The sequence below is a fragment of the Oncorhynchus mykiss genome, chromosome 11 (assembly GCF_013265735.2).
Source record: "Oncorhynchus mykiss isolate Arlee chromosome 11, USDA_OmykA_1.1, whole genome shotgun sequence".
Lineage (NCBI taxonomy): Eukaryota > Metazoa > Chordata > Actinopteri > Salmoniformes > Salmonidae > Oncorhynchus > Oncorhynchus mykiss.
Genome location: NC_048575.1, coordinates 34908768 through 34925839, shown reverse-complemented (window position 1 = coordinate 34925839; position 17072 = coordinate 34908768). Strand labels below are relative to the sequence as shown.

Below are 17072 nucleotides of genomic sequence, written 5' to 3'. Positions count from 1 at the left end.
ACTTGGGTAGCACGGAGCTATTAGTGCTTTTTAAGGTCGGTTCGGTTTCGGTTTGGATTATTTAAAAAATAATCACGATTTTCGATTTTTGGGGTTGAATGCTGTGACAGCACAGAATAAAACAATTAATAAATTGTCCCATGATGGTAGTGCATGGCCATTTCACTTATTAACTATCATTTTTTTAAATTACAGTACTTTAATAAAATATTTCATTTGTTGTGTATATTACATTCGTTTTATTTAATGACTTTATTATTTCATCCCAAGTCATCATCTCATCTCTATAGAAGTGCTGCCAATACTGTTACAAAATCACTATTTTGTAGTTCTTCAAAGTAATTAAGGCATGCTTTTATGACTGCTGAAGACCAACTATTAATAACTTTGATTGTTTCTTTTTTTGTAGAAATGCCTCGCAAAGCAACAGCTGCTCGCTGTATGCGATCAAGATGTGCATTCTTGTCCCTTCGGTTGCAGGCGTAAAAGAAACAGACCGGACAAGTAGATGCGCATGGGATTATGGTCATTGTTGTTAATTACAACGTTTTATGTGCTAAACTATGTAAAATATTGGCCTGTTGGAAACTACAACTCCCTTCAACGTTGCAGCAAGAGGCCGGATCTGATTTTATCTCTAGAGAAACTGTGCAGAAAAAAAACACAGGAAATGGAATTCAAATAATTGAACCATTGGTCAAAAATGTTGGTTAATCCCTCAGCACTGTACTTGGATAACCGTGTATGTTCTCATCAGGTCTGCTCTGACTTGTGTAAGAGCATCAGGTCAAACGTTTCTGTCTGACACCCCATCTGGACCTGTGGACATATCTGAGAAGGTTCAAGTTGTCTTGACACAGAGCACAGGCCATTTTTGCTGTTTGCTGCTGTCATTGACTGACAGAAAATAAAAGGAGTGCACATCTTTCCTCTCCTCCCTCCCCATCTAATTTTTGGGAAATAAACATCCAAGCAGTCACCCACTGCTTTTGTCTTCTATGTAATTATTTACCTTTATCTAGTATTTGTTTTCTACCAAGCAATGGCAGTGTCTGCACTCTGTGCCACGCTGGTTTTACTGATGTGTTTCATGGATTTCTGGCCTGTAGTATAGTGTTGATCTTGTGAATCGATATCCTGGATGAGCGATGCCAGACAGACCCATGAGGAGAGTTAGACTTCAGAACCCATACTCATAGAATACTTTGAACCTTTCTGTCACTCTCTTCTCCCTCAGTTCTCCCTTCTCCCGCCCTCAGGAAGGGGGCATTTTCTCCCCGTCACGCTGGCCTTTCCATCACTCTCTCCCTCGCTCCCCTTTCTCTCACTCCCTGACCCAGCCATAAGGGCCAAGCTCACTGTTTGTTTTCTTCATCAGGAGATTCATTAAGATTAATATATCAAGTAGACCTTGACTGTCATCCAGCGCGATCACCCGGCTCTCCCGTTGTGCTCAGAAACTTTAATGAGGACCAATTGGGGGGAGGAACTGTAGGGGGAAGGTTGTTTGCTGAGCCATTTAGCTTTTTACATCATCATATTTTCTGGCTTTTCCTGCTCGTGTTTCTAACTTTGCGGCTCAAGCCTGAGGTTATTTCCGGACATTTCCCAGGCCTCCAGCTGTGTCTGTGGATCATGACAGAGCACTTCTGACATCACCACCCACTGAAGGATCACTAATGAGGGGAACCCGCCGGAACGATTATAGAAATAATTGTCATTTACTCCCATTAAATTGGAATCATAATATTTGAAACCTCGTTCATTTCTAATGATTTCACACTGTGTGCAACCAATTACATTTCTCTGACTAGATGATTACCTTTAGCGGTTTTCTTCTAAATAGTTTTCAGAGGAAAGCACAAACTAAACTGTAGGAGAGCCCAGGAGGAGACACCCTTGGGTTTTCTGACCTCAATGATACTTCCTGATAGCCAGGTTAAGGAGACTGACCGCTGTGCTCACAAGATCAGGCTGGTTTCTTCCTGGTTAAATAAAATCTAAATGAAACGGCACTGAGTTTTAGGTACATCAGTAGACCTTGTCTTATAGTGTCTTATAGGATATCTATGGCTTCTCAGCCCCACCTCAGATAGGTGCTCATGTGTCCAGGGTGGATACCCTAGGGCCCCAGGGTGGTGTCTCCAGGGTGCTTGGTAGGGGCTCCTGCTACATTGATGAAGCAGCTTTCAGTGGAAGAAGGGTGAAAAAGACACCCCTGAAAAAGAGAGTTATACACAGCTTAGGAAACCAATGGAGCCTTTATGCCAAAAGGCTTTCCTCCAACACGCACTAACACACACACACACACACACACACACACACACACACACACACACACACACACACACACACACACACACACACACACACACACACACACACACACACACACACACACACACACACACACACACACACACACACAGCATTGCTCTCTCCAGTATCAGCCAGCCTTGTACGGAAGTGTCCTGTCAGTGCCATTGAGTCAGATATACAACCAGAGAAAGGGGTCAACCAGAAGGACCCAAACACCCAAACAGAATGAAAAGAAGGGGGGCAGACAACGCCTTTACACCGTGATTTTATGATCTCCTAAATGTCCTTGAAAGCTGTAGGTTAAACCGAATTACAGTTCTTCTGGCATTTGTGGGTTAGTCGTGTTGACAGGCGTGAATCGGGCGAGAAGAGCCGCTCTTGAGAGTCACAGCGAAGGTATGCAGGGTATTCAGTGGGAGTGAAAGAGGAAAGGAGGGGAAAGATTTCCTCTCACACAAAAGCTAAAGGAACACACTCATCCAGGGGGAAGTCTTGTCCTGCTGCGAATGTATTTGTGGTGTTCCTCAGGGGTCCGTACTCTCCCCTCTGAAATGACTAACACAGAGAAAGTATTTCCTTGACAATGAGAGTTCTCAAACCCTAAATCAGTTGGGAGAAGTATCGAGCCATTACAGAGAGAGTGATGAACAGACCAAAGCGCAGGTTTTTTTTCTTCATGGTGACTCAGAGTGAGAGATTCTGTGAAAAATACAATACATTTGGTCAGGGTATCTTTTGTCCAGCCATGGTGTATTCTGAAGTTGTCATGGTCCCACCTGGCACCAGAGGGCGGCTGAGACCACCCTAGAGACTTTTATTGGACTCAGGTGTGTCTTATTGTTTCATGATTGAGTCCCTGCTAAAATAGGTGTGTTTTCTTTGGTCCTTTGCAGAAGCTTGAATTGTTTACAGTGTGTGTTCATTTCCTGAGTGAGTTTTTGAGACTTAGTGTTTGTTGTTTTTTCAAGTGAATTGTGTTCATGCAGCTACCATATCTCAGTAAAGCATTATGTTTATCCTTAACTACTGATTCCTCATCTGGTCTCTTCTCTGCACCTCGGTCCAACCTTACTTCTGTTACGTGGCATTCTCTTTTGGCAACTTTCCACCATATACATTGACGTGTCTAACAAAGATCCTTTGGTGGGTAAGAAATAAGGTAATTGTTCCTGGAATGTACAGTACAGGTTCCCTTTGGATCAGAATATACAGTGCTGGTTGCCAGGGAATCTCGCGAGCATCCATTGTCTAGGTAGACGTAGCTCATGAACTTGAGTTGGTTGGAGGAGACAGTGAGAGAGATGGAGAGTGGGGGCCTGAGAGCAAGAGAGGGAGAGGTGAGTGAATGCTTGGCTACAGGAGCAGTGTTAGACACCTAAGAAGAACATAATTGAGCTCTGCATAGCAAATAGTAGCATGCTACGTGCTCCAAGCAGACATCGCTGACTAGACTCCATAATGAGAGGAGTGTTTTTAGCAACATGATCAGCATCTAAATTCCTTGAATTAAAGCACTTCTGTAAATATTTGACTAACTGTATTGATAGTGTGACTTGTGGTTTGACATGATTATTATTACAGGGGTCAACCAGGACATGTACAGTACCAGTCAAATGGTTGGACACACCTACTCTTTCCAGGGTTTTTCTTTATTTTGACTATTTTATACATTGTATAATAATAGTGTAGACATCAAAACTATGAAATAACACATATGGAATCATGTAGTGACCAAAAAGGTGTTATATAAATCAAAATACATGTTTGAGATTCTTCAAAATAGCCACCCTTTGTCTTGATGACAGCTTTGCACACTCTTGGCTTTCTCTCAACCAGGTTTATGAGGTAGTCACCTGGAATGCATTTCAATTAACAGGCGTGCCTTGTTAAAAGTTCATTTGTGGAATTTCTTTCCTTCTTAATGCTTCTGAGCCAATCAGTTGTGCTGTGACAAGGTAGGGCTGGTATACAGAAGATAGCCATATTTGGTTAAAGACCAAGTCCATATTACAGCAAGAACAGCTCAAATAAGCAAAAAGAGAAACGACAATCCATCATTACTCTAAGACATGAAGGTCAGTCAATGCGGAAAAATTCAAGAAATGTAAACGTTTCTTCAAGTGCAGTCGCAAAAACCATCAAGCGCTATGATGAAATTGGCTCTCATGAGGATCGCCACAGGAAAGGAAGACCCAGAGTTACTGCTGCAGAGGCTAAGTTCATTAGAGTTACCAGCCTCAGAAATTACAACCCAAATAAATTCAAATTCAAGTTCAAGTAACAGACAAATCTCAACATCAACTGTTCAGGGGAGACTGCGTGAATCAGGCCTTCATGGCCGAATTGCTGCAAAGAAACCAATACTAAAGGACACCAATAAGAAGAAGATACTTGATTGGGCCAAGAAACACGAGCAATGGACATTAGACCAGTGTAAATCTGTGCTTTGGTCTGATGATTCCAAAATGTATATTTTTGGTTCCAACCACCGTGTCTTTGTGAAATGCAGAGTAGGTGAACGGATGATCTCTGCATGTGTGGTTCCCACCGTGATGCATGGAGTAGGAGGTGTGATGGTCTGGGGTGTTTTGCTGGTAAAACTGACTGTGATTAATTTTTTAATTCAAGGCACACTTAACCAGCATGGCTACCACAGCATTCTGCAGCTATGCGCCATCCCATCTGTTTGCGCTTGGTGGGACAACAGACAGTGACCCCACACACCTTCAGGCTGTGTAAGGGCTATTTGATCAAGAAGGAGAGTGATAGAGTGATGCATCAGATGACCTGGCGTCCACAATCACCCGACATCAACCAAATTGAGATGGTTTGGGATGAGTTGGATCACAGTGAAGGAAAAGCAGACAAGTGCTCAGAATATGTGTGAACTCCTTCAAGACTGCAGGAAAAGCATGCAGGTGAAGCTGGTTGAGAGAAAGCCAAGAGTGTGGAAAGCTGTCATCAAGGCAATGGGTGGCTACTTTGAAGAATCTCAAATATAAAATATACTTGGATTTGTTTAACACTTTTTTTTGGTTACTACATGATTCCATATGTGTTATTTCATAGTTTTCATGTCTTCACTATTATTTTGACAATGTAGAAATTTAAAAAAAAGAAACCCTTGAATGAGTAGGTGTGTCCAAACTTTTGACTGGTACTGTACATGTCCTGGTTGACCCCTGTAATCATAATCATGTCAAACCACGTGTCAAACCTGTATATTACAGTACATTTGGCTTATGCGCTGTGTAGTGTTCTCAGCACTAACTTTGGAATTCTTGCAGTTCTTCCTGCATGTGCGTGAGAGTTAGTTAGTCTCCCTGTTCTTGTCTTTGCAGCAACTGGTCTCTGGGCTGTTTGCTCTGTGGATGCTCATTACAGAGTGAATCTGTCAGCATCCACTTTGCGTGCACTAACACACCCCACTCTCTTACAGGCTTCTGCTCTAGCCTGCTTCTCTCTGGGGAGAAGACAAAATGAGAGACAGCCGTGGACACAAGTCAGCAACAGAGGAAACGCAGCACCTCCTGCTCTCCTGGGGAACGCTGCTGGTCTCTGAGAGACATTAGCATAGCTGTAATGACCTTTAATGGTCAGGCAGGCTTAGAACCAACGTCAGGTCTGGGAACTTACATTTTAGTTGGGAAAGTGATTAAAAGGACAAACCTAGGCTAGGCTCTAGGACACATTGAAGTGATAATCTGCCTTATGTCGTGTGTGTATGTGTGCCTGCGAGTGTTGTGCGTGTGTGCCCTGTCCTCACTGTGCTACGTTTGAACACAGGGAACCAACTGCCATCTGCAGAGAGAAAGCAGTCAGTCAGCACAGCAGTCTGGAACTGTACTCAAGTGTCTGTGTCTAATAACACCGCAGCTTCTCTCATGTCTTCAGTTTACCACCTCAGTGCATTAGGGGTGATAAGGTATGACAATTGGCCCTGGGATTTTTCTCAACACATGACCTAACCAGCTATGACTCGGGCCCAGACTTTTTCCTGACCAGAGTTTGTCGTGGTCCTGGTCAGGTCCCATGTTCAGGAACAACTCCAGGTACTAGGTGTGACTGTGGGCCTCTGGTGTGTCTAAAACGGCTTCACTGCTAACATGCGCCTGTTTCATCCGAAGTAGTATAATTTCTCCATAAAGCAACAAGGAATAGTCCATTGAGATAGTGAATTATGAGAGTGGCAGACAATTAATGACCCGACCAGAGTTTTGGCTCCACCACTGAACCTCTGCCTTGTTGACCTTAAAAATATGATTGTTCTATGTAATTACGCTGCCACGCTCCACTGGTGTACAATATAGTTTCTCATTCCAGTCTGACTACTTCAAAAAAAAAAAAAAGAAAGTCAATCGTTGAGAATATCTTGGTATACAAATGATACCGAGGAGAGAGCGGAGTGATTGCGATATTAAAGGAGTTGTATTGTCATCACCTTTTCCATTTCAGAGCAAAGAAAAATATTGGATATGATAACAAATGGCTCGTGGCTTTTAAATACATGTGAATCATTTTAATGTACAGTCAATTGTGTACATATATTTATCCTTTTATATTATCTGCTGCTTCTGCAAAAGATAATGGGGATCCAAAAAAACAAATAAATATACCTATAATATGTCGCTGCAACAAGCCTGTTCCTCTTGTACTCATCTCCCCTCCTTCTCTCTCTCTCTCTCTCTCTGCACCCCAGGGGACTCCTACTCCTACGTGCAAGGGCAGCCTCTGGCTAAGGAGGACATGGCGGTTGATGTGAAGCTGTACAGTCACCGGTGGAGGAGGTGGCTGTCCCCTGAACAGCCACGTAACAGGGACAGCAACAGGGCCAGCCAGGACCAAGAGCAGGGTCAGGATCAGGGTCAAGACCAACCTGATGGGGGTTTCCCTGGCCTGCTCTCAGCAGAGGACAGCCAGGACACTGACAACAGCTCCCAGATAGAGGTACAGTCCATGAACAGTGTTACCCCTCCCTACATACCTCTGTTGCCCCCCTTAAAAAAAAAAAGAAAAGTGGTCCAATTGTTTTGTGTTTTTATAGATTTTTCCCACACAACACAAACATGAATACCAACAAACAGAATAGCCCTAAATGGATTACTATTGATTTGAACTGAACGTTACTTCATGGGGCCTGGTGTTCTGCCAAGGAAAAACTATTTAGGGGAAACACTTGGGCCCACAGAGTGAACACCCCAGATCATCTGAGACAGGAAGGAAGAATGTCAGATGTTCTCTGTTAGGTCTCTATTAGAATATGAACACAGGTTAAACTGCCTTAGTTCCTCAATCCCCTTCAATCTAAAACTACTCCGAAACATATTCCCTGGCAACTCCCCAAGGAGAGAAAATAGACCTCCCTAGAACAGAGTGATTAGATGATGATAAAAAACTGGACTAGGGGAGCTTTTGGCAGATGAATACTGAATATCTAATTAACGCCCAGCACATCCCCCAAGTAGATATTCATCCTAAACGTCTGTGTGCGGACTGAGGGTGAGTCACATTAAAGCACCTCAGAAAGAGACTAGGTCCCAAAATAGCACCCTATACCCTACAAAGTGCACTACTTTTGACCAGAGCCCTATGGGGCCTGGCCAAAACGAGTACACTATATAGGGAATTAGGTGCATTTGGGATGAAGCCCAGAACAACAGATTAACTTAGACCTCGTTGACCTTCTCGACAGTCGCAAAATATGGAGATTAATTGCTGGCTCTTGGTCTGTCACTCCGTCCCCATGAAACAAAATAAAAGGCAAGAACCTGGGTCCCTTGTTATTGTTCCTACTAGCCAAGCTCAGCGCTGCAGCCTAGCACTCAGGTGTTTAGTCGTAACGATGGCGGTGGCGCATCTGGTCCAGACAGATTATTAAGTCACCCCGTGCCTTCTAATCATCTCAGGTCTACAGCCCCAGTGTCGCTTCGTGTGATAACAGACGACACGTTGATCACTCCACACACACACACACACACACACACACACACACACAAATGCACCCACCCACCCGCACACATACACATGCGTGCACACACACACACACAGGCACGCATGCACACACACACACACTCACTCCCTGTTTTCTTCCCTCTTCCTGGGCTCATTTATCGTTGCGTTGTGTGTCTGGGACAGCGTCGGCTTTTAGCACAAATACCCCGTCATTTCCTCTGTCATGTCACCCCCACCACCATAGTCTCACTCCCCCTTCACCCCACCTCCCCCTTCCAGTATGCCTCTCTGTCTTCAAGAGGAAGGCTAAAGTCTTTTATATTCACATCCTTAGATTAATAAGAGGCTGCTGACACCTTCCTTCCGGCCCAGCTCTGGTCGGACTATCAATACTCACTGGGCAAAAACTGGTTGAATCAATGTCGTTTCCATGTAATTTCAACCCCCAAAAATGTGATGATGTTGAATCAACTGATTGGATTTGCAAAGAGTCATCAATGTAAGGGAATTTCGTATTTTTTTCCCACCCAACTTTTAACCCAAATCTAATGTCACGGTGACATTTTTTGTTGATTTCACATTAAATTCACTTTAGGTGTCAACTCAACCAACTGTAAATCAAAACTAGACGTTGAACTGACATCTGCGCCCAGTGGGAAAGGGACTGTCTCATCTCGTCCGAGATATGACCAGAAGGAGGAAGGGAAGAAAGGATGGTGTCTTTAGTAAAGGAGGGGAGGAATAGAGTGAGCATTCATCATTGTAGGTGGGAATATATTTTTATCATCGCTTTCTTTTACTTTGCTGAAATGCTTGGAAACTCCCAGCACCGCAATAAATCTGTTTGTCAGAATCTCTTAGAGATGACAGAGACATTCTCCTTGGATTCTCGGATCACTGCAACCGATCAAACAAACCAGATAATGTGTGTGCCTGTGTATAAAAGGTGTCCTCAGGTAAACCCAATGACATTCAGGCGTGCTGCAAAGCGTTGGAACGAGCTAACATTAAAACCATTTGAATTAACCTCGTAATCCAGGTTTCCCTATAGGTCCTTATCAATAAAATTCACAATACGGTGCAGAACATTTTGATTTGTCTGCCTGGGGAGCAAGGAGACCCCCCCCCCCCCCCCCCCCAGCTCCGCCAAAACCATTGACCACTATGTGCCATTTTCAAGGGATTGCTTAATACAGTGCCTTGCGAAAGTATTCGGCCCCCTTGAACTTTGCGACCTTTTGCCACATTTCAGGCTTCAAACATAAAGATATAAAACTGTATTTTTTTGTGAAGAATCAACAACAAGTGGGACACAATCATGAAGTGGAACGACATGTATTGGATATTTCAAACTTTTTTAACAAATCAAAAACTGAAAAATTGGGCGTGCAAAATTATTCAGCCCCCTTAAGTTAATACTTTGTAGCGCCACCTTTTGCTGCGATTACAGCTGTAAGTCGCTTGGGGTATGTCTCTATCAGTTTTGCACATCGAGAGACTGAAATTTTTTCCCATTCCTCCTTGCAAAACAGCTCGAACTCAGTGAGGTTGGATGGAGAGCATTTGTGAACAGCAGTTTTCAGTTCTTTCCACAGATTCTCGATTGGATTCAGGTCTGGACTTTGACTTGGCCATTCTAACACCTGGATATGTTTATTTTTGAACCATTCCATTGTAGATTTTGCTGTATGTTTTGGATCATTGTCTTGTTGGAAGACAAACCTCCGTCCCAGTCTCAGGTCTTTTGCAGACTCCATCAGGTTTTCTTCCAGAATGGTCCTGTATTTGGCTCCATCCATCTTCCCATCAATTTTAACCATCTTCCCTGTCCCTGCTGAAGAAAAGCAGGCCCAAACCATGATGCTGCCACCACCATGTTTGACAGTGGGGATGGTGTGTTCAGCTGTGTTGCTTTTACGCCAAACATAACGTTTTGCATTGTTGCCAAAAAGTTCAATTTTGGTTTCATCTGACCAGAGCACCTTCTTCCACATGTTTGGTGTGTCTCCCAGGTGGCTTGTGGCAAACTTTAAAACAACACTTTTTATGGATATCTTTAAGAAATGGCTTTCTTCTTGCCACCCTTCCATAAAGGCCAGATTTGTGCAATAAACGACTGATTGTTGTCCTATGGACAGAGTCTCCCACCTCAGCTGTAGATCTCTGCAGTTCATCCAGAGTGATCATGAGCCTCTTGGCTGCATCTCTGATCAGTCTTCTCCTTGTATGAGCTGAAAGTTTAGAGGGACGGCCAGGTCTTGGTAGATTTGCAGTGGTCTGATACTCCTTCCATTTCAATATTATAGCTTGCACAGTGCTCCTTGGGATGTTTAAAGCTTGGGAAATCTTTTTGTATCCAAATCCGGCTTTAAACTTCTTCACAACAGTATCTCAGACCTGCCTGGTGTGTTCCTTGTTCTTCATGATGCTCTCTGCGCTTTTAACGGACCTCTGAGACTATCACAGTGCAGGTGCATTTATACGGAGACTTGATTACACACAGGTGGATTGTATTTATCATCATTAGTCATTTAGGTCAACATTGGATCATTCAGAGATCCTCACTGAACTTCTGGAGAGAGTTTGCTGCACTGAAAGTAAAGGGGCTGAATAATTTTGCACGCCCAATTTTTCAGTTTTTGATTTGTTTAAAAAGTTTGAAATATCCAATAAATGTCGTTCCACTTCATGATTGTGTCCCACTTGTTGTTGATTCTTCACAAAAAAATACAGTTTTATATCTTTATGTTTGAAGCCTGAAATGTGGCAAAAGGTCGCAAAGTTCAAGGGGGCCGAATACTTTCGCAAGGCACTGTAAATGTTATAACTATTTGGTTTTAATGTCATCACCTCTTGAAGAGGATAGTCAGAACTACAGTTCCCATTATTCCACATGTAGTTCTATGATCAGATTTATACAGCAAGTAACTGCATACTTTTCATCATCAGTAAATATCAATTGATCAGGTGTTTTCAGATACGTGAGGGTAGACATGTCCATTTGGCGTGTGGCTAGCTAGCTAGCTAAGCAAACAACGTGTCATTTAGCTTTCTTCATCAGAGATTAGGCTTTTAGAAAGAGCTTGACGTCGGGTAAAGTTGCCAGTCAGACTACTGTCATCACCACTATAGATGGAAAGCAAATCGTTGTTAACTAGCTATATCGACGTGATCTGTTATTAGCTAGCCGGCCAATTTGACGTGGCCCATCAATCAATAGCCTATCATGTCTGTCAGCACTGCAGCAATTGTGATTAAACACTTTGAAAAGGGGATAATGTCGGCTAACTTCGCTAGGTAGGCCTACGTTGGCTGGAGAAAAAAAGTACATTAGGTCTCCTTTACCACTATCTTTAGTCAACTGTACAAGGTTTCTACCGGTAGCTTGCGAAGTAAAACTGATCAGCTAACAGTACATCGGCAAATGCGCCTTTCTGCTGCTTGAAAGACAGCGTGCACAATGGATGGGAAATGAACCTAACCCCCCCCCCACCCCCCCCCCATAGTTGTCAGGTATATTTAACTTTTTATTTTATATCCCTCAAATCCAATTAATGGTGGCCAATATTGAGCGATATCGTGAGGCTGCCCTACGCATCTGAAAATTACATGATCAATTGATGTTTGCTGATCATGAAAAGCAAATCCAATTTATTTGTCACATACACATGGTCAGCAGATGTTAATGCGAATGTAGCGAAATGCTTGTGCTTCTAGTTCCGACAATGCAGTAATAACCAACGAGTAATCTAACTAACAATTCCACAACTACTACCTTATACACACAAGTTTAAAGGGATAAAGAATATGTACATAAAGATATATGGATGAGTGATGATAGCGGGGTGAACAGGCAGTGGCTCGGGTGGTTGTTGTCCTTGATGATCTTTATGGCCTTCCTGTGACATCGGGTGATGTAGGTGTCCTGGAGGGCAGGTAGTTTGCCCCCGGTGATGCGGTGATGGTTGTGCAGACCTCACTACCCTCTGGAGAGCCTTATGGTTGTGGGCGGAGCAGTTGCCGTACCAGGCGGTGATACAGCCCGACAGGATGCTCTCGATTGTGCATCTGTAGAAGTTTGTGAGTGCTTTTGGTGACAAGCCAAATTTCTTCAGCCTCCTGAGGTTGAAGAGGCGCTGCTGCGCCTTCTTCACGATGCTGTCTGTGTGGGTGGACAAATTCAGTTTGTCTGTCATGTGTACATCGAGGAACTTAAAACTCACTACCCTCTCCACTACTGTCCCATCGATGTGGATAGGGGGGTGTTCCCTCTGCTGTTTCCTGAAGTCCACAATCATCTTCTTAGTTTTGTTGATGTTGAGTGTGAGGTTATTTTCCTGACACCACACTCCGAGGGCCCTCACCTCCTCCCTGTAGGCCGTCTCGTCGTTGTTGGTAATCAAGCCTACCACTGTTGTGTCGCCCGCAAACTTGATGATTGAGTTGGTGTGCGTGGCCAAGCAGTCGTGGGTGAACAGGGAGTACAGGAGAGGGCTCAGCGAGGTGGAGATGTGGAGATGTTGTTACCTACCCTCATCACCTGGGGGCGGCCTGTCAGGAAGTCCAGTACCCAGTTGCACAGGGCAGGGTCGAGACCCAGGGTCTCGAGCTTGATGACGAGTTTGGAGGGTACTATGGTGTTAAATGCTGAGCTGTAGTCGATGAACAGCATTCTCACATAGGTATTCCTCTTGTCCAGATGGGTTAGGGCAATGTGCAGTGTGTTGAGATTGCATCGTCTGTGGACCTATTTGGGCGGTAAGCAAACTGGAGTGGGTCTAGGGTATCAGGTAGGGTGGAGGTGATATGGTCCTTGACTAGTCTCTCAAAGCACTTCATGATGATGGAAGTGAGTGCCACGGGGCGGTAGTCGTTTAGCTCAGTTACCTTAGATTTCTTGGGAACAGGAACAATGGTGGCCCTCTTGAAGCATGTGGGAACAGCAGACTGGGATAAGGATTGATTGAATATGTCCGTAAACACACCAGCCAGCTGGTCTGCGCATGCTCTGAGGGCGCGGCTGGGGATGCCGTCTGGGTCTGCAGCCTTGCGAGGGTTAACACGTTGAAATGTTTGCTGTGTCAGTGGCACTGTATTGTCCTCAAAGCGGGCAAAAAAGTTATTTAGTCTGCCTGGGAACAAGACATCCTGGTCCGTGACTGGGCTGGTTTTCTTTTTGTAATCCGTGATTGACTGTAGACCCTGCCCCATACCTCTTGTGTCTGAGCCGTTGAATTGCGATTCTACTTTGTCTCTATACTGACGCTTAGCTTGTTTGATTGCCTTGTGGAGGGAATAGCTACACTGTTTTGTATTCGGTCATGTTTCCGGTCACCTTGCCCTGATTAAAAGCAGTGGTTCACGCTTTCAGTTTCACGCGAATGCTGCCATCAATCCACATGCATGCAGGTACTTGCTGTATAACTCCGGTGATAGAGCTCAATGGGTATGATTGTTTTGCATGGAATAATCATACGTTTGTGGTTCTGACTATGGTCTTCAAGAGGTGATGATATTAAAAACAAATAGTTAACATTTATTTCACAATCCCTTGAAAACGGCGGCAGATGTCAATGGTTTTAGTGGTGTAGCTCCGTCCAGTAACCACGAGCACAACTGTTCCTTGATTTTAACTGTCGGTTTTATTCTGTAGTTCTAGTCAGAACTATCACCTTCCGTGCGAACTATAGAGTAAATGAAAATACAGTTAAGCACACTCTTATAACTTTCTTGTCTTACAAGTGACTTATTAGCGTGGTATAAATCTGAAGTGCTTACATACATAAAAACAGTTTAGCCGGAGATATAATGGTATCAGATTAAACACACAAAGGACAAATACCTCATTGGCTGCTTATTATAGAAGGGAGGAAATCCAAAACCTTCACACTTCTTATTCCTGACATGAATTCATGCTTCATCCATAATTATTATAACGTTACCATCCTAACATACACGCTTCAACCGAAGACACAAAAAAACCTAGCTAACAGGCTCCCCGGGTGGCGCAGTGGTCTAAGGCACTGCATAGCAATGTGCCACCAGAGACTTTGGGTTTGAGCCCAGGCTCTGTCGCAGCCTGCCGCGACTGGGAGCTCCATGGGGCGACGCACAATTGGCCTAGCGTCGTCCGGGTTAGGGAGGGTTTGGCCAGCAGGGATATCCTTGTCTCATCACTCACTAGCGACTTCTGTGGTGGGCTGGGCGCAGTGCACGCTGACCAGGTCGCTAGGTGCACGGTGTTTCCTCTGACACATTGGTGCGGCTGGCTTCCGGGTCGGATGCGCGCTGTGTTAAGAAACAGTGTGGCTTGGTTGGGTTGTGTTTCGGAGGACGCATGGCTCTCGACCTTCGTCTCTCCCGAGCCCGTACAGCAGTTGTAGCGATGAGACAAGATAGTAACTACTAACAATTGGACACCACGAAATTGGGGAGAAAAAAGGGGGTAAAATTGTAATTTTTTTAAACCTAGCTAAAACAGCGTGGGATTGCCTTCACTCCAAAAGTGTGTTGCTACGATAATAATCCCCGTTACAATAGTTGTTAGCCACGTAGTTCCGCTTGTCTAATCATTTCCCCCGCATAGTGAACACATAAACAATTCAAACAAAAAACAACATAGACTGACAGATTAATTGTCAGTTACTAAGCAGAGCTGGGGGTCTCCTTGCCCTCCCAGCAGACAAATAGAATGCTCTGCACCTTATTGTGACCTTTTATTGATATTGACACATTGATTGTGTGACGAATTTCTCGTTCGTTGTTACGAGTAGCAAAGCACTGAACCAGTAAGTACTTGTTGTTGGAAGTACAAAACATTGGTTTGTTGTGGTGTTGTTGTTGTTTTAACTGGTGACATTGCTGTAACTATATTAACTACATTAATTAGGTGAATGTGGTGGTGATGATTATCACAATCACGCCATGTTAAATTCCACATTACCTTATCAAAGACTGGAGCAGCTTGTCAGAACGAAGCAGCTGTCATGCCCTGATCTGTTTCACCTGTTCCTGTGATTGTCTCCACCCCCTCCAGGTGTTGCTTATTTTCCCCAGTGTATTTATCCCTGTGTTTCCTGTCTCTCTGTGCTAGTTCGTCTTGTATGTTTAGTCAAGTCAACCAGCGTGTTTTTCCCGTACTCCTTTTGCTATTCTCCTTTTCCAGTCCTCCCGGTTTTGACCCTTGCCTGTTTCTGGACTCCATACCCGCCTACCTTACCATTCTGCCTGCCTTGTCTGCCACCTTGTATCTCCTGAACTCTGATCTGGTTTTGACCTTTTTGCCTGTCCACAACCATTCTCTTGCCTACCCCTTTGGATTATTAAACATTGTAAGACTCCAACCAACCACCTCCTGTGTCTGCATCTGGGTCTCGCCTCATGCCTTGATAGCAGCAGCATGTCAACAAACAGACACACGAACAAGTCTCAGTATAAATATGGATGGATGTTAGATTATCTCTTATTGCCACACTCCTTAGTTAGTTTATTTAAACTTATAAACCTCTTCCACTACCATACATTTTTTGGGGGAGAGATTATTGTTTTAATGTATGTGTTGTGACGTTAAATGCAATTTAAATCAAGTTTAGATTTGCTTTGATTCAAAGCAAGTACACAATTTCCCTTCATGAAAATGACACTTTCTAGTTCTATACTGTTCCGTTATATCTTCCTGGCACACAGTACAGTGAAGGCCAAGACCATTAAACCCAGGTCAAGCTATTACAACTACTCAGCCTCCTTTCCTGTCATGTTTCCTCCTCTGAACTGACTGTGTGTATGGCCAAATAAATCAAGGAAGTGTTCAAGTTTTAAGTATGCCTTGGTGGTTTATTATCACATATTGCCCTATAAATGTCAGAGTTACCAGGAGCATGCACTATACTGTACGTTCTGTTTCTGTGATTACAAGAGATTGTGCACTCGCTGTGTTGTTAGCGTAGCTTAGCCTCTTTCGCTGCATGGGGAGTTGTTTGATGAAGTGCTGCTTTTTGATGTCTGTCCAGCCAGGGTCATATGCATGAATGCACATCTTTGCAAAACATTTTGTAATAGAAAACAAGTGTTGCTTTTTGGAGGATTTCATGTAGCCCCCCCCCCCTCCCTATTTTGGCCCTCGTGCTGGATACAACCCTGGTCTGTGTTGTCTGTCTGATTGCTCAAAATAATCCCAGGGGAGGTTTGCATATTACATTATCCATGTCTGTTTAGTTGGAGATAGAGAGCGAGGGAAAGGAAACCCTCCGGGAATTGACTTGGCTCTTACATTTTTCATTGCTTCATTTGATTTCCTTCTCATATTCAGTTGCAGAACAATGCTTTAGTGTGATGCTTTTACAGTGTTGTTTATTAAAAGATTATCTGAGAGCGATGCATTTCTAAATGAGTGTTTAATATACTTCAGTATATGACAGTATCAGGAAATAGCTTAAATCATGTGCTTAATTCAGCACAGTTATTGCTCTCCAAGCTGAACCTGCAGGTCTGCCTTGACCTTAGCCTGCCTACCCTCTCTCACTGTCCCACCTGTGGAGCGTGTCTCTCTCTGCCAGACCTTCCTCTACTGTGGTGGCTAGCGTAGCAGTGCTAACACGCTGTTTTTTTTTTGTTTTTTTGTTTTTACCCCTTTTTCTCCCCAATTTCGTGGTATCCAATTGTTTTTTAGTAGCTACTATCTTGTCTCATCGCTACAACTCCCGTACGGGCTCGGGAGAGACGAAGGTTGAAAGTCATGCGTCCTCCGATACACAACCCAACCAAGCCGCACTGCTTCTTAACACAGCTTGCATCCAACCACA

At 43.9% G+C, this 17072-nt stretch overlaps 1 protein-coding gene across 1 annotated transcript in view; it reads left to right on the top strand.

The window, feature by feature from the left end:
* LOC110535616 (plexin domain-containing protein 2) overlaps window positions 1-17072 on the top strand; it is a 168731-nt gene that overhangs the window by 53114 nt on the left and 98545 nt on the right. Inside the window, exon 3 of the mRNA XM_036935347.1 lies at window positions 7019-7266. Coding sequence (XP_036791242.1) covers window positions 7019-7266 — 248 coding nt within the window. The remainder of the gene's footprint in view (window positions 1-7018; window positions 7267-17072) is intronic.